This window comes from Centruroides vittatus, unplaced genomic scaffold (assembly GCF_030686945.1).
Source record: "Centruroides vittatus isolate TY-2023 unplaced genomic scaffold, ASM3068694v2 contig_1207, whole genome shotgun sequence".
NCBI classification, from domain to species: Eukaryota; Metazoa; Arthropoda; class Arachnida; order Scorpiones; family Buthidae; genus Centruroides; species Centruroides vittatus.
The window spans coordinates 28,422-55,491 of record NW_027120771.1 but is presented as its reverse complement, the minus strand read 5'-3'; the positions used below and the strand labels follow the sequence as shown (position 1 = coordinate 55,491).

General features: G+C 32.9%; 1 protein-coding gene across 1 annotated transcript; it reads right to left on the bottom strand.

The window, feature by feature from the left end:
• Positions 1–194: 194 nt before the first annotated feature.
• LOC136985175 (protein toll-like) lies at positions 195–25,409 on the bottom strand. Its single transcript, XM_067282384.1, has 3 exons — positions 24,719–25,409; positions 23,736–24,107; positions 195–2,443 (listed from the first exon to the last, which is right to left on the bottom strand). The coding sequence occupies exons 1-3, from the start codon at positions 25,407–25,409 to the stop codon at positions 195–197; spliced, it is 3,312 nt and encodes a 1,103-aa protein (XP_067138485.1).
• Positions 25,410–27,070: the final 1,661 nt, after the last annotated feature.

Here is a 27,070-nt window from a genome sequence, read left to right as displayed (position 1 = left end):
GCCATTAATTAACAAAAATACAGTTCCTTTATTATATATATATATATATATATATATTTACATTTTAAATATAATCATTTTAACAGAAGCAATTAAATATTGTTAGTAAAGCTCGCCTTTACCAACGAGTTGACAAAAGATGTAAAGTTCAAATTGTTAAACACCAACTGATCTTTTCCTCGGAACAATTTCATTTATTTAAATTGATGATACACATTGTAAGAAAGGGCGCCATCTTCCTGCGACGTAGACTTCTCGATAGTGATGTTTCTTCTCTTGTAGTATACAATACTCGCCAGTATAATCAGGCCGATTATAATAAAAACACTAAGAACGATAACGGAGACTTTCGTTCCGGAAACACTTTTTGCGGTTCGTCCGCAATAATTACCGGACACGACTTTTCTAAAAGACAAAGTACGCGAAGTCGTTTTACAGGAAACTTTCGAGAAATCGGCAATCTTGTGCATGTTCCTAAGCAACCAATCCCTTCTGAATCTCGTTTTACAATCGCAACTCCAATTGTTTCCCGATAAATAAATTTTAAATTCCTTAGAAGCGTCGATGAGATTCGTTAAAGCCGGAGGAAGTTCCGTTAAACGATTTCCATCTAACCACAGAAATTTCATACGTGACGGAAGGACAGAATCTGGAAATTTACTTAAAGAATTATTACTGAGACGTAGACGAGTGACGTTTTTCCACCCGGCAAAGTCCACCTTTGACAGTTTCTTTATGTAATTATTACTCAAATCCACAATTGTTACGTTCGGGATAGAAGCTTGCGGAATTGTGTTTATTCCCTTTCCGGAACAATTAAACGTCACCTCATTTTTTTCCGCAAAACAATAGCAATTGGTCGGACAGTACTCTTTTGGGACTACAGAAGATATGTGTTCGAGCACAGTTTCTTTTTCTCCGTAACATTTTATGTACTTTATATCGGGAAACATTTTTAATGTTCTATTTAAATTTGGTTTAAGTGCAAAAACGAACTGCCGAAGTTTCCGGTCGCAAGTAACTTTATTCTTATTTAAGTCAAAAGTAGGCATTTCGGATCCGTATTTCCACTCGTCTATGTAAATTGTTCTGATTTTACAGTCAGACAGATCAATTATCATGCGATTTGCTGCGTAAATTGGCAATTTGACGGTTTCAAAATGATTATCCGAGAAATCGATATAAGTCAAATTGTATTCTGTCCAATTTACCACGGGCCATTCTATCAAACCCGCCTTATATAAACGGAGAATATCCAAATCTTTGCTCTTGCCAAAAGGATGTTTTCCAGAAAGTTTAATTAAATTGTTGTCGGAAAGATCGAGCTGGAATAAACGAGTCAATGGGAGAAAGACGTCTTCGAGTAGAAGTTTGAGTCTATTGTTTGATAAAACGAGAGTATTCAACGACGACAAATTCGCAAAAATGTCTTTAGGAAGATTCTTTAAGCGATTTCCCATGAGGTTTACGTGGAACAAATGAGAAAGTCCACGAAAAATCCCGGATGGAAGTGCCGATATTTTATTATCCATACAAGAAAACTTTGTCAGAAGTTTATTATTTTTTAGAAGATTTGGCGGGAGATATTCAATTTGGTTCGCATCTAAATTAATGTACTGTAGATTAATTAAGTCAAAAAATACATCATCATCGAGTTCAGAAATAGAACAAAGTAGTGCTCGAAATGTCGTTAAGTTGTGCAGTCCTTTGAATAACCCGGTGGGAATTACCGATAATCGATTATTTTGATCAATAGAAAATGTCCTTAAGTTAGAAAGACCTTTCAACGTCTCACTATGTAAATAGTTAATTCCATTCATTTCTAAATACAAAGATTCCAGTCGAGTGAGGTTTCTAAAGGTGTGCGAATGAATCGATTCAATTTTATTGTTACTTAAGACCAATTTTGTCAAATTTCCAAGATTGTAAAATAGATCTGCTGGTAAAACTTTTAAGTTTCCATTGGTGATGGATAATTCGGAAAGATTAGTTAACTCTCGGAAAGGTCTATTCGGAAATAAATGAATATTATTAATTTTAATAGTCAAAGAAGTTAGAGAAGAAACATTGTGGAAAGTCAAATTAAACAGTTCGGAAGTCCACACCTGTTGAATTTCGACAGATTTCAGAGACGACATATTACTAAACGAAGCGCTGTGGAAGTTTCTTCTACGGAAGTATGGCGTGTACATTATCCGAACTCTTTCGATTTCGTATCCGAAATTGAATTTTCCTAAATCGATCCCCGACAAATAACAATTAACAAATGTTATTGATTTTACGGATTTAACGTCCAAACATTGCGTCAAACGAGAGTCGGCCGTTTCGTTGTCGCAACTGATCAATAAAAATCCGGAGAATATTTGAATATATGAAGAATTCTTTGAATTCGGACAGTGTTCTTTTGATGGACAAGAAAACTTTTCCCAATGTTTCCAAAACTCTTGACAAGAATTTACCACAACGAATAAGAATTGTAAAATGACAACGAACCTCATCTTGTGCGAATGACGCTTCTATTTCATTCGACGCTGCGAGTGCCGAATACGTTCCTCGGAAAAGAATCGACACTAAAACACAATATCGAACTCGTAATATTCGATTCCTCTACTATCGCTACATTGACCACGCGATAAGTTATGACGTCAGCGATACTGTACTGATTCGTCATTTCCAACAGAAATATTACAAAAAGGTTCACTCGGCGGATAACGTCTGACGTAAAAATAGTTGATTTTTCGAAGGAAGAAGACCGTGTATTCGGGGACACGGGTTTTTATACTATACTTTTACAAAGTTCGGGTTCCGATTGGTCGCAATCTATTATATTGAACGGCTTATAAATGAGACATTGTTTCGCTGTTTCCTGTTAGAACATGATCGTATGACGTGGGAAAAATCGATTGTTTCTACCCACACGACAAATTATAAAAGTACGCGTTAACGCTGATTATCGGAACTGTATTGTTTAAAACAGGATTTAAAAATTGTTTATTCGTAGTATTTACTTGTGTTAGTTAAAACATCTGGCATTGTTTATAAGAATAGCGTTTATATAAAATATCAATTTTTTTTATAAATATAATACCGTAAACAATACATAGAATTTTAATGGGCCTATAATTGCCAGTGAACGGCACGTGCTTGCGAGTTCCCCGATGGTTTAAAATACAATTATCGCATAAAAATGAGAACAATAAAAAATTATTATTTTTTTATTTTAAGTCCCCATTAGTCCAAAAAATATAAAAATTTCGAAATCTTTTGATCGTGATGAGACATTTGTTACCGATTGCAACGGACAAAATTTTAAAGAATTTGCTTCGGTAGAATTTTCAATAGTTTTTAATTAAGCTTTTTTTTCTTATATTTTCTTCTATATTAACTTTATATTATCATTGTGTTCTATTACCTTCCCAGCTGTTACCTTCCCACCTTCCCAAATAATTGTTGAGAAGTATGACAATAGGTCGAACGTTGCACGGGCCCAAACGATTCTTATCTGGAACCCATCCCGTCTCCCCGAATTCCTGGAGTAGGTTGACAACTGCTACGTGTGATCCAGACACTCGGTATGGATGACATTGATTAAAATCCCGTGTAATCACCCTAGCACTTCCCCGTTCCATCGGGACGATTTCGATGCCTTCTTCCCGTGTTACGAGCATTGCGTTGTCTTGTTTTCAACCCGTTGTTACGGGTTGAAAAACAGGTAACACAATGTTTGAAGTAAGTCAATAAATCTTTCGGCAATCAATTTCTTGCGAAATTCTGACCCCTAAATGAGGTGTTACGTGACCCCCTTCCCATTTACAGTTTCGGAGTTGCACTCTATATGTGTAACACACATCAATCCGCTTCCCCCTTGGTGTAATATGTTCCCGACACGAGCAAAATTAACTTTGGGCGCGTTTTGTATCAAGGGTGTTAAGGGTGTTTTTTCCATCCTATATATTGATTCTTACACAAACACCATACGTACTCGAACACGTTAAGGTGACCAGATTTTAACACAATATAAGAATGTAAGCCCTAAGATTAACCACCCGCGATTGGAATCGGAGGGACAGACAGTTGACTCGTTCCGCGATCTGGGTTCCGATCTGGTTATCTTTCTTAACGCGCGACCAGTTGGAAGGCGAAAATCAGTAGAAACGGCCATTCGAAGTGGTCGATCTAGGACCGAAAAAAGGAGTATAAAAATCCGAACTTATAGGATACGGAGTGCACCTGTCTGTTTTTTGCTGGTGAACATTTTTCTGGAAAAATGTTCCACCAACGGCCAAGTGGATGAAACCACCGAACACCGATAATTGGCCGTGGGTTCCTCCGAGTGGACGCGTAGAGTTTTCTGGGTTTCATTCATATTTGTAACGTTTAAATAGGGATCAGTTTCCTATAGAGCAGCATTTCTCGACTTGGGTGTCGCGACCTCCAAGGGCTGGCGGTGACATTAAAAGTGGGTCGCGAAACAATAATGAAATCATTTATTATAAACTTAATTATAAACTTAACATTATAAACATTTTACTTACAATAAGTACACATGTAAAGAAAAGAAATTAATGTGATGGTTGCATTTGTTTACATTCACAATTACAGTCAAAATTCAATTAGTGATAGTAAGGCTTACTGTTATTATTCCTTCGGATGGGGGTGGCGAAATATTAATTTTATTTATATTTACTAGTTGAGGGGGTGGCGGAGCTAAGAAGGTCGAGATTCGCTGCTATAGAGAATCCTCCCGGGAAACCGTTATTAAATAAACATAAATACGAGAGATTTTATCATATACTGCGTTGCCTTATTCCAAATCTATTGTTTGGAAGTTAAAAAGTTACTTTTGTCATCAAAAATATAAATTTTATCAACACTTTTCGTCCGAAAACGTTAAAACGCCATTCGGTGACAGGGTGAGCGACACTAACAGTCCCGTCGACAGAAGGGTTTTACACCCGTTGTATTCTCACAATATTTTTAACGTTTTGCCAATAACAATCGTTTCATTTTCTAGAAGTAATTAATTGTTTACACGTTCAACATATATGATATAGGCCGAAATATCGATATAAATTCATTTTGTCCTAATTACTTTAAGTAGAAATTACTGTACTCGTAATAACTTGTTTTCGTATACGTTTCATATTTTTAAAACATACATACGTTTATAACTTATTTATTTTTATTTCTTTTTATTTATTTAAGCATACCGGTTTGACCCACGATGCGGGGAATACAAATATATAAATAATCTTTACAAACACAGTACAAACTACAGTAAACAAACTTTAACGTAGTTTTTCTAAACTAGTACACACGTTTATATCTTATTCTATATATATATTTAGCTTATGAAATATATTTATACACTTAAATGTATTTTCCAACAAATTGCACGTTTAGAAGGTATCCGATATCTTATAATTTCGCTTTAATATTTGATAAAATTTAAATACGGAAACTTAAATGGCATTTAAGTGTCTGTATTTACAGGTCCGAAACGATTGCGATATTTATATAATCCACATTAAAGTAGAAAATTTTTATTGGAAATTACCAATATATTTTATTTTATTCTCATTTATAAGACATAATTGTTAATTACCTTTGTTCGAAGCCGTTTTATTGACGACGTGGCGTAGAACAATCGTCCCAGAGTTTTCGATTATTTCTATGTTCATTTACTAAACAAATCTTTTCACCTGATTTCGAATAAGGCTTATATTTTATTAATCTTATATACTCGTTTATATTCAAATTTTCAAATATATTAAAATTATAAATTTTGGTTGATAAATACCTGAGATGTTAAAACTTAAACCTTATTTTGCGCTTTGACGAAGAGTCCAAATATCTATTTCTCAATAGTGGTTTGAAGTATTTTCCTCGTTGTAACCGTAAAAATCGATAGAGAATAAAGAATTATAATAGATTTAAATAACTTATTCTTGTAAATTTAAACGTATTTACGCTGTTTTCGTATACAATTGAAAGATAAATATAATAACTTTATGAATAATTATTTCGATTTGGATTTTTATTTGTCTCCGATATTTTATTGTTCTATTTGATAAAAAGGTAAGGTTCGCTTTTGTCACAGTTACTACTTATACCGACCAGCCGTCAACGGAAGCTGTGGAAGCACCGCTTCCCTTGTATTTTCTAAAATATAATACGTATTGAGCGATTATCTTCATATTTTAACGTACTTCGAATTAATTAAGATTAATTCTTTATTATAACCTCATTATGTATTTCATTACAAATTTCTATACACGAGAAAATCGATGATAAGATTGGTATTGTATATTCGAATATAAATTCGTGTACGCGTATTCCCAATGGAAGCGCCGTATTGTCGAATATGAGACAGCTCCCACGGCGAAAATATTTTATGGTGTAAAGCAGCCAGATTAGTCTCCTAAGGGTCGATTCACACGCAACAGTGACGTGCCGGCACAGTGACCGTTTGGTGCGTAAACCCCGATAAATATCACACGTAGCCAATCGGAGTTTCATCTACGATACGTGATCTGTATTCTGATAGTCATACGAGTGTCGTGCATAAAACTCTGATTGGCTATGTGTGATATTTATCGATGCTTACTGCACTGTGCCGGCACGTCACTGTTGTGTGTAAATCGACCCTTAGGAGACTAATTAGAGAATTTTTAGAGGAGTCTAAAAACATGTTCGATTTTTCACAAAAACCCGCATTTAAAATACTACAGCGAAATCCGAATTTAGGGGAATTCTTAACCCTCTCCGTCTCATCCGCGGGGGAAATTTCGGTAAGTCCCTTCTTTGCGTACATTCTCATCCCGTATCCTAAATTTCAATTTTCAACTCCTAATCATTTGGGCACTGCGCTTAATGTTATTGTTATTGCGAGTGCCCGAATTTAATAAACTTTTATAAACTTTTATAAACGTTCATATTCATTTTAAAATAAAACGAAATAACGCTTAACGCATAAAAAAAACTTTATTTTTTCCTCCCAACACCTAATAAAAAAACTGGATGCGATCGTATCTTTCTCCGAATTTACTTCCTTTCGTAGGTGACACGGCTTCCTAATGTGTCACCCGAAATTCAACTATTGGGCCGTTATAAAATAATTCCTAATAAGGTCGTGGGAAAAACCCAGGACAGACTCCCTGATAAAAAGGAGGAGTCGATAAGTCTACAAGGGCCTTCGTCCAGTCTTTTCTTGAACTGTGTGCGCCTACCCGCTTGCCGTCGCCGTTGCCGATCTTAACCGTCGCCACTCCAGAGAAACGGGCGCCGCTCGAGAGAAAAGAAACTTCCCCCTTTCTAAGAATCTTTTAATCGGAGACTACGAACAATTAAGGTATTTATCAACGTGCCAACGATTGTAAACTCTCCCTCTCGTGGTCAAGGTCGCGAACCTAATGATAAGATTTATCTTTTTCTATACGATATATAATTAGCGTTGGCTAAGAATCTAAACTGACATCTCTATATCGCTTTGTAAATACTGTACATCGTATTGATCAATAAACGGGTATTCTGTTAAATGATAACTTTGTGGAGGTTCGTAACTTTATTCAACATAACTTCATTTTTTTAATATGCTTATTATACAATCAAAACTCATAAAAGATAGGGGTTTATTATTTTAGTGAAAATACTGCAAATGGTATAATCCTAGAGCGACAGGCTAATCGCGTCATACGATTCCAAAGTGTAATGCAATTTCGAAACGAGTTATAGTTACGAAGCTAGGAATGTTTCTATAATGCGATGGATTGCATATTTTAAAAAACAACGTACCTTTTAAAGGTAAACACAGGTGATCGCTACTATGTTAATCTAAAAGAATTTAGCGAATACGCTGTGTTAATGCATAGAAATGAAAAATCTATGACAATTGCATCAGAGTTTAGTTTCCTATAAGCAACGTGTCGAGACCTTTTTTACTCACCTAAAATTGTGTACTTAATCGTGAAAATATTAATTGAGATTTAATCGTCCGTCGTTGCCAGTTTCCTAGGTATTTTGGTCTACGTGTCTTTCCTACTCCCCAGCGTCCACCACTCCTCCGAATCACCGCCGCAAAAACGATGACAGTCAAATATTCATTGAAGTATTTTAGAATATAATGTAAACTCTCTCTCGATAGACGGAAATCTAGGTAGATTAAACTTATCCGTATACAGATATGTTCGTTCTTATGTAACTCTTATTTTTTGTTTAATTCAATTTTGGTTTGTTGATCGTTAACCTGTCTACTCAATGGTTGTTACGAGAGCACCGAATATTTTTCACTTATCCGTGATCTCCCCACTCGATTTATTGCCCTTCAATTAAAATTGAAACGTTTTCGCTCGAACGTACAACTGTCGATTCAAGACGCGAGTTAACACACAATATATTATTTCAACTAGTGTCATGGCCCGGCATCATCGGGGGTCTCTCCATTCCGTCACAAATTCTAACTTATATCTATCCAGTGACAAGGTGAGTCGGTCTTACCGTCCCGTCTAGAAGCTTATACCCTTCACCCGTATTCTCGCGTAACACGCTGTAAGCAGCATACTCTAAAACATTTATAGCAAAAAATTAACAATGCTTTTTCGTTGTTCGACTTTGTCTCGTTACGAAAATACGCGACATAACTTCCGCATTTGCTTACTGTCGTGAAAATTGTTAAATTTATACAATGATTTTACTTTTAGTTATTTACACCGAACGGTACAAAAATGACTTTTTAACTCGAATATAAATTATATTTATAAATTGCAAAAATGTCATATTTAAAAATAAATAATTGACAATTTATAGTGTATGTAATAGATCATAACGCAAACAGTATCGTATCTGTTCGCTAACATCATAAGTTTTTTTCGTGTAAATAGAAACTAAGAAGCAATTTTTGTTATCATACTAAGATATTATTATAAAATGTTAATTTAAACAACATAATCATAAGATTATTATATATATAGATGGAACCAGCAAAATTCAAAAGTTTTATATGATTTTACCAGTTTTTATGGACTGCTGTTCGGATGTCAGACACTTGAAATAACAACTGCAAAATTTCGTTTACACGTTTCAGTGATTGAGTATAAAGCTGATTTCAACTACGAGCGTTCGGTACAGTAGCGCATCGATCATCCGACTCAATTGGGGACTGAGGTTGGTCGGATAACTGAAAAAACGGATAACCGAAAAGTATGAAAAAATACATTATTAGTACAGTGTATTAGTATATTAGTATATCCCACGCAATAAGCATATTAGTATATCGCTATTAATGTACTTGGCGTTAAATTTTCATCGATGTTGAGCCTAACAAATTTTTTTTAAAATAATAATCATCGTTAAATTATTTCTTTATTTTGCACAAAATAAATACAGAAATAAATAAAAAATCGAAAGCCTGGTTTAAATCCTGGCCTCCCTTTCAAGGTCGAGCCAGTGTTTCCAGCTAAAACGCAAAAATTTAACAAAAATAATATTAAAGTAGCCGAGACATAGCCAAATATTGTAGCGCGACATCACAAGCGGACATTTGAATTTGCTCACTAGAACGCGGTCGGTTAACCGATGTGACGGTTGATCGAGGGGTCGGATAATCGATGCTCTACTGTGGTTCTATCCATTCTACCTCTAACAATTAACGACATTTTATAAAATGTTGCATATTCAAAAATATGTTTCGATTCTCATATATTTTACATCGAATTTGTCGAATTAATAAGATAAATGTTTCGGCTTTTAAAGTAATTCCTCGATGACAAGTAACAAAAGAGCTACTGTTAAAATGTTTAAGATAATAATTAATTGTTCGTAGTACAAGACATTATATTTTAAATTGCTTTGATTATTGTAATTATCTAGGTTTGCCGGTAATCTTTTTTATTTAATGCTTTTATTAAATAAATAATGTAACCGAAGAGTACAACACATTTAACAATTTCATGGTCTAAATATATTTTGAATAATTTAAGTAACTCAAATATCTATAAAATATGTTTCGAGACAAGTAATTTACTCAATATATACAGAAGTGTAATAGTATATATTTATATTTAACAGGGAATTTAATCTTATTGAAAAAAGTGGATTATCTCATAAAGTTTTCAGAAACGTGCCTGATGAAATAACAAGAAAGACCCTTTTCTACAATGATAACGCTATCGATACTAATAATGAAGAACCTCTGGATATAGATGATATTATGGGTCTACTCTATTTATTATTTACGGGATATTTGATTTCTTCCGTAGTATTTCTTGCTGAAATTCTAGTAAAGAAGATAAAAAAGACTACAAAAAGAAATGCGGAGTGAGGCCAATCAATATTGTTCCTGTTTTCATTAACTTTTTAATTATATTCTACCGTTTTAAACATAACAATACTGATAAAATGTGATAAAACAGAGATTACGCAATTATCATTCAAGTTTTTTAGTTGTTTACGTATAAATTAATAATCAAAAGCCATAAAAACTACAGTCAAATGCTAGTCGTTAACTTGTTGATAGAGTCAGTAAAAAATGAAATATAATAATTAAATATTAATGAAATTGCTCAAGAAATTATCAGTGAGGAATCTCGACCGAAGACGTTGCACTCTCTAATGCTTAAACGGATGAATAACAGATTTTCGAAGACGACGGATAATCGAGAGTGAAGATGCGTAATGTTTACCTAATGACAACGAGTGACACGGCGCTTTGCTTATTACTGTACGTGAGATGTCTAAAACTTAGCCACAAGCGTCTAAACTGGCATGCGAGGAGAAATCATATCATACATAATGTATTAGGCGATTTCGGTATATGAACTGTGTTTTTTAATTATTATTAGTTTGATTTATTACTTTATAATAGTCTTTCAAGATTTTTCTCTGCATTTATTTTCATCGAAGAACACGTGTTTCATTTCTTTAGATATTTATCAGAATCTATAACTTCGAATGTAACACGAAAACGTTTATAAAGATAATAATGGTCAATATGTGGCAGGTGGGCGGAAATACGCTTGTTTCGTTTGTAGACTAAAAATTTTTCTCGAGGTTTTAGGTTTATTTTGGTGGCAAGAAGCGGATTAAATAATAAACCGAAAAACAATGTTATACACGAAGAGAAAATTCAAGTAAATAGGAAGAGAACGTAGGAAAAATATTTCATATATACCATTACAATGATGGAGTATGAAGTTGGTTCAATTAACTACGAGTGTTCGGTAGTTTAATCCACTCGGCCGCTGACAATTAGTGGGAGATTATAAAACGTGGAACACTCCAAAACATGTTTCGAGTTTTGTAAATATTTCATAAAATTCGTTGTATCAATAAAATAAATAATTTAGCGTTTTACGTAATTCCTTGTTGACAAATAACAAAAGTGCTACTATTAACTGTAACGAACGTTTTCGTCTTTAATTAACCAACGTTTTTTATTTCTTTTGTTATTTTAAATCGTTATTATATTATATTACTGTAATTTATTCTTTGTATTCAAATAGCTGAATATTCCAAAGAATTTTGTATTTTAGATGTTCTTAATTGTTCTGAAATGAAAACGTTGGTAACGATTAATAAATAATTGTCAGCGAGATAAGGTGCTTTCGCGTAGGTCAGGAAGCGTCTCTCTGGGTATTAATTAAGTGTTTTATTGCTTATTCTGAAACCGTGTCTTTTTTTGTCTGTTTTTTTCTGTCACAACTAGGTGCGTAGACAGACACTGGGCATCTCTGTCGTCAATCTTTATCGGGATTATCTTGTAAGCTAGGTGCTAACTAATATATATCTTACATAAAAATTACTTATATTTACGGTTAAAATTTCCCGGCTTTACACTGAACGGCACTTAGCTGACGCTTGTAATGTCCGTGTTTACGAGGTTCTCCTTAATCTCGTTGGCACGTGAAAAACGTTTTTTAAAAAACATTTATAAAATAAAATAATCTTTTTTTTGTTGTTGTTGTTATTATTATTATATTTTCGTGAATATTGATATCTAAATTTTGATTGATATTAGTTTTTTGGCTTTCTATATAATTTCAAAACATTCTTTAAATTTTCTGTTGTACCAATAAACAAATTGGTACAACAGAAAATTTCTGTTCTTTTGTGAAAAAAACATACTTCTTTGTTAATATTGCAATTATTTATCGTGCAATGTTCGTAAAAGACTGAAATTACTCTTGTATATTTCAAATCGTCGATACGTTCTTTTTGTCTTACGTCTACTTTCCTTTTCCTCTCTCCAATGTAATTTTTCGTAGGTTGCAGCAAGTTTTATATTTACTTTGTTAAAATCTATATTTATTTTTTCAACGAAACCTTTGATATAAGGAAAAGCTACACATTTTATGTCGGCGCCCTTGTGTTTTTGTTTGCTTTGTTGAGGTTTATTGTTGATTTTACTTACGCGCTTTTGTATTATTCTATTGGGGAAACCATTAAATTGAACTTTCTCTCTTAATTCTTTGATATACTTATTTCTATTCTGCGTTGTATTTGTTCTATTTATAATTTTTTTATATTCCATACTAAATGTATTTTCTTTTATATAGTGGAGTATTTGAGTTATAATTTATAACTTTCTGGATTCCGCTTGGCTTTCAATATGGTTTAAATTCCAGCTTTTGTTTTCTTCGTGTTATTACTATATCGAGATAGGTTTTTTTTTCCTGTTGGTTTCGTTTTTTATCTTAAATTTAATGTCATTATTTCGTTTATTTACCTCGTTCGCTACTTCTTCAATCCGTACTAATGTTTGATCATATAATATAATTATGTCGTCTACGTAACTTTTATAGAATTTTATACCTGCGATATCGTTGATCTCTTGGTCTACGTACATCGTGACAAACTCTGCTAATTTCGGTTTTATAAACGATCGCGCGCTAATTCCTGTTTTCTGTGTAACATTTTCCGTTTGTGATGAAATAATTACTTCTCTAGTCAAAGTCTATTATTTTTATTTCTTCTTCCCGAACTTTTCTTAACGCGTCTTCTATTAGTTCCCAGGTCTTCTATGTCTAAACTCTAAAAATTAGAAATTAACCATTTCGTAACTCTTATTTATTTTCATATTCTTCACTTCATTTATGAAATCGTCTGCATTTTTAATTGTATACTTAGAATTCTAATATTTTAGAAATTTTTGTTTTAGAAATTCTTCTCAATAATATAACACAGCGTATTTGAAATCAAAAATAGGTCTTACTTGTTTTCTTGGTTTGTGCGTTTTTAATTGTACGTTCAATTTTGGAGTTCTACCCTTTGCATCTTCTAATATGAATTGTTTTTTTTTTCTTTTTTATCTTATTCATTTTAAACTGTTTATTTACTGCATTTTAAGCTTAAGATATTTTTGAATAAATATTGAGGTCGGAGATGTTCAGCACCTGTCTATGCATTTTGTTGTAACAGAAAAAAATACGTACGTAGTCTGTTTTTCTCAAGCTTCCGTGGTTTATAACAAAAAGCCGATCGTAAATAACAAATTAAATTTATTACCAAAAGTTACACGGTTACATTTCGACATAATCACTTTGAAGATTGAGGCATTTGACGTATCTGTGGACGAGCTTTTTCATTCTCTTGTCGTAGAATGTTGCTGCCAGTGAATTGAGATGGCTTTAACAACGTTGTTTTGAAGAACATCATTAGTCTCCTGCTAGCTAGTTTTTCTGCTTCACTTACAAACAGTTGACTATCAAAAACATTCAGTCACCAGCGAAACGATTTCTATCAGTCCCTCGATAACCGCTTCCTAAATAACAGAAAAGTTATGCATATTATGAAAATCGGGAATTGCAGTCCTATCATTTCACCTCGTCTTTATTAAAAAATTATATCAAAAGTACAGAAATAATTCTAAAAGAAATTCGATTTATTTACAATCCTTCACAATTCCACGAAAGTACCGACGCACTTACTTCCAGTCGAGTTGAAATTTGCTCTTTTATTTTGTTAGAAACTATATTATATTTATAAATTTTGTTATCAACTTTAATCCCATTTCTATTATTGAAATAAGTAATTCAAACTCCCGTCACCTTTTCTTCCGCTAGCGAAAATATTTATTAGTTTTCTTGTGTCTCTAGTTGCAGGAGAAAGGTCATTCACTATAAATATTCTGGATAACTTTAATTTAAATGCCGCTCTTTTAATCTTATATTTATCACCATAGTCCAAAAACTACAATTAATTCACCTAATTTTGCCTTTCTGTTGTTGACCCAATCTATATCACCGCTTTAAACTAAGCCGATCAACACTTAATTTATTTCGAGTAAGCTCCAATACTAAATCTCTAACCCGAAAGTTACCATCTTACAGCCAGGTAATCCAGAAATTATTAAATTGTTGCGCTTTAAAAAATCCTCAAACCCCTGCTGGATTAATGTAAACTCAGCCAGTTTATTCTCCGCGTGTGTTCCTTCGACCGACGAAACTTTACTCGTATCGCGTGCAAATTATTTTTTTAAATCCTCGAGTCTGGTTTCTAAATTAACGATAGCTTCGTCCAAATATTTTATAGCTTCGCTCGAAGTAACTCCAAAATCATCGTCTCCAATGGATCCGGATGAAAAATCTTAGATCTACTTTCTGACTGACTAATTTTGTATTTTAAATGTCTTTAAGTCCTTTATTACAAATGAACACATTTAAAATACAACATTCTTTGAATATTGAACTATTTGAATCCTAAGAATAAATCTATATACATCATCGAGACGAGTTAATAATAATAATAATAATAATCAGCTCAGAGCCTAAACGGTTAGGAGTTGAGAGTTGAAATTTGATACACACTTATTGTACGTTACGAGAACGCACACTAAGAAAGGATTTTTCAAAATTCCTCCCACGGGGAGAGGGACAGGATTAAGTCTTAACACTTTCATCAACAATGGAAGTGTTAAGAGAATGCGACGTGAAAGACGCAGATGCAGCTTTTTTCGTTTTTGCGGAAAATCGAACATATTGTTAGACCCATCTAAAAATAATCTAATTAGTCTGGAAACAAGGGGACCTAATTCTTGCATTCTGTAAAAACGGGTAAAGTTGACTATAACGTAATAATCTTAATCTTCGCTATCGTTACTTTGCCCGAGCAACGCCGGGCCTATCTGCTAGTTACGGTAATATTTATACAGTTTAAAATAATAAAATAAATTTAAAAAGTTGGGTAAGGGCTGAAAACGTTTTTTACGGTTAATAAATAATTCTCGGTGAGGTAAGGTGTTTCGGCGTAGGTTAAAGAGCATTTACTTAAGTATTAATTAAGCATTTTATGTTATAATAAAGTGTTTATACTTCTCAACAGATTGTATAAATTATGCGGTCAGTATGTTCTTTTAAATATGACGTTTATAGAAAAATTATAGGCTGCAAATTTTAAACACTCGTAAACCTATAAATCTTGACTGTTGCCTGTCTGCGTGTGTTCCAAAATCCGAGAAAGAAGATGTAAACATGAACGTCGAAACTAGATGTAAAAAGCTTAGGGCGGGAGGCCCGGACTAACTGTATACTTGGAATGGTGACGAACACGATTGTATTGCTAACAAGAAAAGTATGATGTGCAGGGGCAAAGACCACCACTAAAAAATTGCGAACATTGTAAGGAAATGTTTCGGGCCGGCATTGTGACGATGTCACAATAAATAATCGCTGGTTAGAATTACTTTGGTTGATTCGGTTACGGCAATGCGACACGCCAGCGACCTGTCAAGGGACGCATTCCAGATAAACTGATATGTGAAACTCGACCTTATTTACATGAAAAAAACCCGGAAAACTCCACGCGGCCAGACCATTGGCCATGCCTCAATTCACGACTAACTAACTATCAGAGTTCGGTGGTTTTATCCACTGGGCTACCGAAGGGCGTTTGTAAGAATTAAGAAAGTACCGTTTAGAAATAAATAACTACGGAGTCGTTAGATATGGAAAATTAAATACAGATATTTCATACGATAACACTTTCGATTGCACGCAGGCAAGTGCTATATGCTACCTGTCGCAGTAATTATATAGCGCTTCTAATTCGCGCCATACCATTGTGGCAGCGACTTAAGTGAATATACTACATATATTTTAAACTTAAATTTATTTTTTTAATTTTTTTGTTAAGAGGTAACGCTACGTGTAAATCGGCAAATTGAATGTAGATATCGATAGATGAATTAATTTATTTACAAAAATCAGATCGATATTTTAAAGTGAAATGTACGTACCACATTATCTAAGTTATAAAAATTTATAACGTTATAAAACGACAAAAAGCTTAATTTTGTGGGTAGAGATGGGTTTTATAAAAAATTGCAAATAACGAGTAAAATCGTCATTAAGTCTGACCCTGCTGCAAATACACACCACCTTCCTTATTCCCTACCTCTTCGACCTTTAACCGCCGATATTTAGTAGCATCAATGTCTTTTATAAACAAACAAAATCCTGCGAAATTTCAGAAATTTTCGACAAAAAGCACAGAAATTATCAAGTTCAAACAGTGAAAAGATCGTGCTACACACATACATACATACACATACAAACACGTACATACACGCACTAATATACATGCATACAGAAAGAACTACCGATTTTTTTCATTTTTCGACCTTTCAAGGTGTCTCGAGTCAAAAAATACAGAAATCATTTTTTTTCCCGATCGCCATACTTTTCCTCTGTTATATATAACAACCGGGAAGGTAATACGCAAGTTTTTAAATTTCATGTTAATTCTGCTAAATTATATTTCGAACAGAACGACAGTTTTTAATTGTGACGTTTTGTGACCAACTCCGTATGCCGCAGCCTAAATATAAATTGTCTTTGGGAATTTAATACAGATTTGAACCCTTCGAGAGTCGAACGGGTCTGACATACCCGGCGCGAACTTTAGTTACAATTTTTTAATATTGAATATTTTTCAAAAAATCTGAAAAAATTAATATTCTTCTAACTTTCTATCCCGATTAACATGCTGTTAAATATTTTTGAATAACAACGCTCATTTTTGAGAAAAAAAATACTTTGGGTCTGTCAGACCCATGCGACTCATGATGGGGGTAAAAAAAAACCGTTTAATTTGTCGCCGTTGCCGATAGCGAGTGTCGCAATAACTTTATCGCATTTAAGTTGTCGCGCGGTGTTTATTAAATCCTATCATATCGTTATTTATTTGTATATTTAAATTTTTGTTTTTTTTGTTATAATATTGTTTTTAAAAGTAATGTCTAATTACTTTTTAATTAATTTAATTATTTTTTATTCTTATCATATAATTTTTATTTATCACTATTATAATTAATTTATGATTATTCCTCGTATATTGGGCGATGCAAGTTGGCTTTTTTCACTTTTACTAAGTAATCAGAAACTTGTGAAAACAGTCTAGCTATAAAATTCCAAAAAATGTCCTGCCCCCTCGGAAATGATCTTGGTAATCGAATTTACACAATCGCTATAAATTCTTTTGTTTTAATCGCGTTATAAGCTATAAATTGCTAATTAAATGTTCGACAGTGTTCAGATGAGTAAACATGTTTTTAAAATTGTTTAGCAATGAATATTTCCTGGAAACTCCATTTTCCTATAGTAAGTCTATGGAATATCTAGTTGTGAATTTTAGTATTATTTTAAATTTGTATTAAAAAAAATTAAACACCGTAAACTGTAATATATTTACTGTACTGTAGTAATAAACCGGCTTTTATATCTGAATCCGTATCAATTTCCTTTTTTGATTATTTTTCACAATACAGTGTAATCTAAATAACACATGATTTGTTTACATTTGTTTATTCCTTTTTTTTTATTTGTTAATAAAATTTAAATTGCGATTTTTCTTTAAAAATTAGACTGAAATCGATTTGTTTTGAGATTTTATCAGAAACATATTACAGTTTACGACTGGTCAATTTAAATTAAAATACAAATTTAAAATAAAAATTAAATTTTAATTCGGCGATTGCAGTGGCGTAGCGTAGTGAGAGCGGCAAAATTTCACAATAAATAATAATATCTTGTAAAAATCCCTAAATAAGAGGGCGGGGAAATTTTCCTCCGCCCCAGGCGGCTGACACCCACGCTACGTCACTGGGCGATTGTCTAACGTTGGTTTACATTATAACCTTGATTTACGTGGAGGGTAGTTCTAATCTCAGTCAATTCCCACCAGACAATTTTGAAACGATGCTTACACGTTCATACGAAATATAACAACTAGAAGTTAGCTAATTAGACCCTAAACATTAAGGAATTAGATATAAGAAAAATAATTACAACTACGCGACAATCATATCGCATAGCTATAATTATTCTATAATCTAATAATTCAGATTAATCTGATAAAAATACTTTTAATTATAATCTGCTTTTATTATTTATTCATTTTTCATCGCGGCACAACAAAACAAACCTGAAAAGTTAGCCCGATCTACATAAGTAATTATGAATGAAATCGCTGCGTTTGATCGCGTTGCGACTGTTTTGTCGCGCGATACACAAAGCGCGACAAAAAACTTTAAAACTAAATTAAGATAATACAAATTGTGAAAATTATAAAATTTTTGATAATTGCATTTTGATAACATTCAGATATTGATATGCATGCCTTTTTACAGTTTTATTGTGTGAATATTTTATATTATAAAAAAAACAAATTACAGAATCGACAACATGTCATTAATTGCCGAATTTTTGATGGGCCCCTCATTATTTTTTCGATCGATTCATTTCGTGCAGAGAAAACATTTATATCTAAACTATCAACAAAGAATTTTGATAAATTGAATAATATTTTGACCGATGTCAATTTTTGAATTAGGTGATCGAGTTAAGCCTAACACACGACTATATCACATTAAAAATTAAAAATAAAATTCATGTGTGAAAATCTAACAAAACTATCTGTTAAATCTTAAAGATGACATTCTAATGAGTAAAACAAAATAAAACAGTTGTCAATTAGTCGATTTTAAACCCAAAAATAAGCATTTTTTAATAGAGCCATAAAACAATTAACGTTTATTGACTCTCGCGAAAGGGGGTAACGCGAAATCTATTTAAAAAATTTTTAGCAGTAGTACTGAATTTCTACTGACTTCACACGAATGAGTGAACTTTCTTCCCCATTTGAAAACAAACCCGATGATTATCGGTGAAACGTCAGATAACTTACAGCGAGTTGAAATTTGATATGTTTATTATTTTGTGATTTTTTCATCAAATTACGTAAAAATAAATATTGAAAAGACAATTTCGTCAATACAGAAGTAATTTATACTACTAGATAGAAAACAAAGCGTAGAATTTAACGAAAAAATTGTAGTTCCTCTACGCGATAGAAAAAATTTATTAATTTCAAAATAAAAATGACGGGTCTGACAGACCCATGCGACCTAAGTAAGAGAACGATTCCTAGCGACTCACGGAGGGTTAATACAGATTTGAAAGAGCCGAAAATTTATAAAGTAAATTTTCGAAATTCATAGGCGGGCGTCGGAATCGATTTAAAAATATATACGACTCCCGACTCGTTACTCACGAGTCTGCATATTTTTGCCGACTGACAGAAAAGTGCAGACTCGTGGGTGGGTGCTTTAAAAAACAAATACATTTTTAAAATTTTAAATCTTTTTATTTTGCATGCAGAGTTTATCAACTTTTCTGGCAATTGCCACTTTAAAAACCCGCTGCAATCTACAGTTTGTTTAGCGACACGCGCATTGTGTGAATAATTTTTTAATGAAATCAGTCCCTGTTAATTCTAAACTGTTAATATTGCTCTTTCTTTGGTGATTGAGATTTATGTTGCAATGTGCAGCAAAATATGCAATTTATAGAAGGCATTTGGACGAAAGTGACAGAGTCGGGCCTTTCGATTAACGCGCTCGTTGCCAATCGACGCACTTTTGCGTTGTGTGATCTTCGTGTGATGCAAACGTGTTAGACTTTTAGATTATTTCTAAATATAATTTTTCTTCATTGTAAATGCGTGTATTAAATTAAAATGGCAATATTTTCTGTTTCTTGCCAGTGTTGTTGTAGCATCTTACATTACGTTTTCTCCAGAATTTTATAAAACAGAAAAACTGTTGCGTAAAACTCTTGAAGTTGTTACATACTCTACAAGTTAGCAAATTACAATATGTGTCAAACGAAAACTTTTGTAACAAGTTGTCAGTAGTTTTGGCTGCATAAAGTTAGTTATAATTGGTAATGAATTAAAAACACTGGTTACAAGTATTATAAGCTTCGCTACTTCTGACTAATAGCTTAAAACTTGCACCGTTTATGCAGTTCAACCTAGGAATAAGTGTCAAATTTACAAAATTAGCAAGAGTCGTGTATTTAACTCATTTCGAAAAGAAAATATTTAAATTAAAGCAACGTGACTTCCGGTTCGCATCGAACCTTCTTATATTCGGGCCTACTGCCGCTAAACGTTTCATATCTGCTATCGGCTTTCATCTTTCTGACACTTTTCTCGAGATTAAAGGTCAGACGGCGGACGGACGGCTGAAATTTATCGGTCTTCAAATTTTTCAAATTGCAGCCCAATAAAATCTGCACTCGATAATAAAGGAGATTTAACTAAGTATTAGAATAAAATTTTATAAAGTCTTTGAAAATCATCGACTTATCTAAGATATCACGACTCTGACACGTTTTTTAGAAATTAATATTTTAGAATGAAAATATAAATAAAAGACCAGGCTACATATGTCCTTATTCAGTTTTTTCATATCTTTTTAGTTTACACAGCGAATGTCATTTAATGGTTGGCCCTTTTTGATGGAGTTAAATTATTGTTAAACTCATTTTAACAATTCATCAAACATTTTATTCTCAGATGGGTAAAATGGGTCATTATCAATTTCCCTATGGTGTGAAATGAATCGCGCGCTTTTCAACCTCCATTATCGAACTAATTAAACACAAAGATGTCACGTTCAAATAGTTGAAATTAGAACCAATCAAAAACATTTCCTATGTGACGGGTGTAGAAAAAAATCTTCTTTTTACTCACAAAGCACAAACAGACAAAAAATAAGTGCTCTGTTCCTTAACCTCTTTCTGTAACCGAGCGGTTCGATGGTATCGATTTTTCTGGACGTACTCTTAAATATTTCACTGTTATTTTATCGTTTCGCTAATGTCTTAGAAGGCAATCAACGCGGTGAAGAACCAAGAGCCGGATTTCTGTCCAGTTATTCCTCACTAGTATATACTTGGCTACCTCTTGTTGTCGGCCGAAGTCCTAACCAATCCCAAGCCCGATTTAAAATATTTTTGCGGGCGCTTTACTTCTAATTTTGTTTTACTGTTTATTTATTACTTTCCCTGTAATTATAACTGAGATAAAATATGGCAATCCGGAAAAGACGATCCCGCTCCAGAGTTTTAAATTTATGGGCTCGAGGGACTTCGAAAGGTCGAAAAATGAAAACATTCCGGAGGAGGGTTATTTCTGTATGTACGGATGTGTGGGCCTGTAAGTGTACGTAACACGACTTTATTCCTGTCTTGAATTTTTTGAAAAGGCGTATACCATAGATTAACAATAACACTTTTAAAGCTACATGCTAGAAATCCGTAAATAACCTATGAAATTATAATTATAGTTTTAAAATTTGATACTTTTTTCTTGTGTTTTGCTGGCATCCAAAATTTATTGCCTTTTTTGGCAGTTGCCACTTTCAAATTCGCAACAATGTACGGGTTATTCGGCGAAACGTGCACTTTATGAAGTTAACTGTTTTTTATGAAATTTTAGTCTTTCTTAATTGTGGTCGTAGTGACGGAAGGTATCTGCTTTTAGCCGTAGCCCTCTCGACGTCATTTTCAAAATGTCGACAATAGAAACAAAATATATTTTACATCGCACCGAGTAAACGCTCACTAACGTATAACAGTTTATTTGAAAGGTTTTTTTCAATGAACTTTTGAGAAACGTTTTGTATCTGCTTTTCAGAGGAAATGTGAAATAATTTTAAGCGGGTAAATCTGCACTAGCGAATCTCTGTGTATTGTTTAATTCTTTCAGACCAGGTCTCTGGATTTTCTATTACTTTTCGTCTACTATGAAGAGCCCAACTGTCAATTTTTCATTTTTGTTAGACTGTTATGTTATATCTTCATTTGTACTGTTAATGGTCGCTGCCAGACATTAAAAATATGTTCGTTTATTAGGATCTAAATTTTTGTCGTTATTTTTTTTTTATTCAGATTGTTAACTGTATCGGGTACCGGCGAGCAATTGTCCACATCAATATGTTTTTCTTGAATTTCTAAATTTACATCGGTCGAGTCTGTGATCACTTGTCTAGTAATTTCTTATTAGTTTACTTTCTTAAATATGTCATATTTTGCCAAGTATCTACCTACAGCGACTATTTGTTTTGTACCGGTAGCATCTATTTTATCTTTTCATTTTCCGTCTTATATTGTCCCCAAGGCTTTGAGATTGAGATATTTAATCTAAACGAAAAAGTGAATATGAAAGTAACTAAACACTAATTATATGGGGGAAACAAAAGTAAAGTCGCGATGTAACTAAATCATTTGCGATCAAAAACTGACAGAACCTCCAAACATTGTGTAATAAACACCGGATAATCGAATGTTTCCATGCAATTTAGTGTAGAAAAACCACTAAAATTACTTATAAAAATATTCGTCACTGCTAAATATATTTACACTGTAATGTAATGTGCCTGCAGTCATTCTTCCTTTACTTGTTTAAAGCATGAAATACTTTAAGTTGAATTACAGAAAAATAACAAATTGAAAGCAGAAAATTTCGAAACGATTTGCGAGAGATTCTCCACAGAAATATATCAATTGTTATCGAAATATGGACAAAGTGTTACGGAAGATTAAAATTTTAATAATGATTTTTCTGAATTATAAATTGTTACTTTCATTTCTCTAATTTGCGTATATAAACTATTGTTTTGTTGTCGAATTTCAGTACTGACTTTGTGATTGACTTACAGCTTTATTATTTAATTATTACAAGTTTTATATAATACTTAATCAGAATTCACCAGCAAAGCATACAAAAATAACATTTATTACAGCACATTTGATATAAACAAAATTCATTTTGATAGAAACAAATGCAAAATAATAACAATATATTGGCAAGTACTGATTAAATTGACAAAAGTAGATACATTTGAATTGTCGCAATTACAGAATCCGTCAAGTGTAAACACTTTAATAAATCACTTCTTCTTCTTCAGCCTTTGGCATTTTCTCGACGTTTCCTTTCCTGCCACAATGAACAAAGTAAACAAAAACAATCCAACTGAATAATATTAGCGATGTAAAAACAGCTACTGCGATTTTCCATTCGGAAACGGAACTAACTTCGTCGGGAGACACGCATTTCGTACACGAAACATTTAGTGACGATGCCAAATTACTTTTTCCAATTTGTTTACATCGACCATTAGAAACAATTTCGGTGAAAGACAAAAAAGACGAATTTCTCGCGCAGAAAACATCGGAGAAGTCTGCAATCTTCTGTCTGTTTCTAAGCAACCAGTCCTTAGTAAATTGAGAATAACAACGGCAATTCCAATTGTTTCTGGCTAAGTAAATTTTAAATTCCGGAGAAACGTCGATGAAGTGGGGCGTGGCCTAAAAAGTTTGGGAAACACTGGGTTAACCGGTTTCCGTCCAACCACAGGTATTTCAGGTTCGGCAAAAAAAAATAATCCGAAATATTACTTAAAGAATTATTACTCAGACGCAGATGAGTGACGTATCTCCACGTCACACAATCGATATTTGACAACTCTTTAATATAATTATTACTCAAGTCGACAATCGTCGCATTCGGGTGGAGAACATTGGGAATTCTGACGATTATCTCATCGGAACAATTCACTATCACGTGATTTTGTTCGGCAGAACATTTGCACTTTATTGGACAATAATTTCCTATGACTGCGTAGGATGAATTACCAAGCAACTTTCTTTCTTCTCCGTAACATTTCGTGTACACTATACGAGGAAACATTCTCTCGGCCAGTTTTATATTTGGCTTACAGAGTGAAACGAATTGCTGCAGTTCTTGGTTACAAGTGATTTCATTATTACCTAAATAATAAGTCGGCGTTTCAAATCCATATTTCCACTCATCGATGTAAATTGTTCTGATTTTATAATTAGACAGATAAATTTGCACGCGATTTTTTGTGTAACTTGGTAATTTGACGGTATTAAAATGATTATTTGAAAAATCGACTAGAGTCAAGTTGTATTCTGTCCAATTTATCACCGGCCATTGTGTCAAACCTGCATTAATTTAAACCGAGAACACGCAGATGCTTGCTGCTGCCAAAAGGACGCTTACCAGTAAGTTTAGTTAAATTGTTGTAAGATAGATAGAGATACGTTAAATTAGTCAATGGGAGGAATAAGTTTTCGTGTAGAAATGTCAGGTTATTGAATGTTAAATCGAGATACTGCAATGACGACAAATTGTGAAAAATATTTTCGGGAAGATTTTCTAACCGGTTTGCTTGCAACGTTAACCATCGCAGTTCAGAAAGTCCATGAAAAATTCTTGTTGGAAGATTCGATATTTTATTATACGAACAGGAAAATTTTATCAAGAGTTTATTGTTTCTCAGAAGGTTTGGCGGGAGATGTTCAATTTGGTTCATTTCTAAATCTACGGTTTTCAAATTGGTTAAGTCAGAAAATACATCTTCTTCGAGTGAAGAAATGGAACAACTCGTTTGATAAAAAAAAAATCAAATTGTGCAGTTTCTTTAAGAATCCAGACAAAATTTGTAATAATCCCTTATTATCATAAATAAAAAATATCCTTAAATTAGAAAGTCCTTTCAACATGTCGCTTGGTAAATCCTTTATTCCATTATCTCCTAAATTCAAAAATTCGAGTTTGGTGAGAATTCTAAAGACAAGTGGATGAATCGATTCAATGTTATTGCTACTTAAGTCCAGTTCTGTTAAATTGTGAAGATTATAAAATAGATCTTCGGGTAAAACTCTTAACTTGCCATTTGTGATGTATAATTCGGAAAGATTAATTAACTCTCGGAAAGGTTTGTTCGGAAATAAAGTGAAGTTATACCATTCAATTTTCAATGAAGTCAACGAAGGAACATTCTGAAATGTTAAATTTAGAAGTTCCGACGTCTTGACGTTTTCTATTTCGACAGATCGCAGAGAAGACATGTTATTAAACGAGGCGCTCTCGAAGTTTTTACTCTCGAAGCTTAAAATCTTCATAATTTTATACACTAATGGCAGGTGCCCTATCTGGATTTTTTCGATTGCATACCCGTAAGTGAATATTCCAAAGTCCATCCCCGACAGAAAACAATCAGCAATTTTTATCTCTTGTACAGTTTTATCGTCTAAACATGGCATCAAACGAGAATCAATCGTTTCCTCGCCGCACTTGATAGACAAGGACTGGTTGAATATTTTAACAAAGGAAAAGCTCTTTGATTCGTAGCAGCTATCTGCCGATGACGAGCAAGAAACATTTTCCCAATGTTTCCAAAACTCTTGACAAGAATTTACCACTAGAAATAGCGATTCAAAAAAGACAACCTACCTCATCTCGTCCAACGAATCTTGCAATTACATCGACAGACGAAACTCGGAAGTACGATCCATAGAAATGAATCAACAATGAAAGGCAATTCTGAGCTCCTAATATTCGATATCTCTACTGTTGCTACGTTGGCAACACGATCAATTATGACGTCGATGGCGTTGAATGGTGGTTTCCAACAGAAATATCACGTATACGGTGTTTACTTTATTTCCTGGTTTATTTCCGTTGCATTGGAAGGAACGATATGTTTTAACGGATTAACGTTAAATGAATGTTTTACCAATAAAAAATTTGTTTCGCACATTTATTACAAGTGATTTGTTCGTTTAAACACATTGATATCGAATATAATATTATTTATTTTCTTTTTCTAAGACGTATCTGAACGGTTTTAATCAATTCTGTTTTAAGACACAAAAAAACGTTTCTGTCCGAGTCCAGTTAAATTATTATAATAAAAATTTCATAAATGAATATGAAATAAATATAAATTGTATTCGTTTTATATTTGGTAGGCAAAGGAAATAGTCGATAAAAAGGAAATGTAAAATTTATTGAGTTAAACCGTCGTGAAAACAAGTTACGTAAGTGTCGAGTCGGCGACACCGCACTTTGACATCGTCACTCGCAAAGGAATCGAAGGAAAAACAAAATTTTAGAATAAAAGAACTTTTTGAGGGAAGAATATACTCCAAATACCTTAAAATTAAGCAGAACTATAAGAAATATTATACCAAAACACATGATTTGGAAAATGGGAAGGAAAATTATAAAATCAGTAATAAGGAGTAAAATTAAAAAATGGAATAATCTGAAATACCAATTAAGAAAAGCGTTACATCGACACGATTATAAAGAAAATCCGTATAAAGCAATTGCTAATAAATATAAGTATAAGAAAGATTTAAATTACGTAAACTTTTTGGGTATCCAATCCCTAGAGAAAGGAAAGAATGGGAAAACAATTTAATTATTAATAAAACCAAAATACAAATCACTAAATATATTAAAAACTTCCTTACCCTAGGTATAAACTTTAACTTACCTACAAATAAAATAAGTGTAGATTTAATAGCTGATATAGATAAAACTATTAAAGATCTACCTATTAAAAAAGAAAAGAAAAGTAACCTTATAGACTCTGTAATACAGGACATAAAACACTTGCACCAGAAAAATAGACATAAAGTTAATAAATATAAAATAAATTTAAGTAAAACTAAAAATTTCTTAAACACGAATAATTTATCTATTATTAAGGCTGACAAAACAAAACAACTGATAATAATAGACAATAAGGACTTAGAAGCGATAACAAAAGAACAAATTAACAACGTACAATGTATAAAATTAGCTAAAAACCCATACGATAAAACGAAAAAAGATTTAACGAACATGATAAAAAACATGTATCCGAACAATAAAATTAAGAAAATAGATAAGAATAATATACTGAATTTTAAAAATA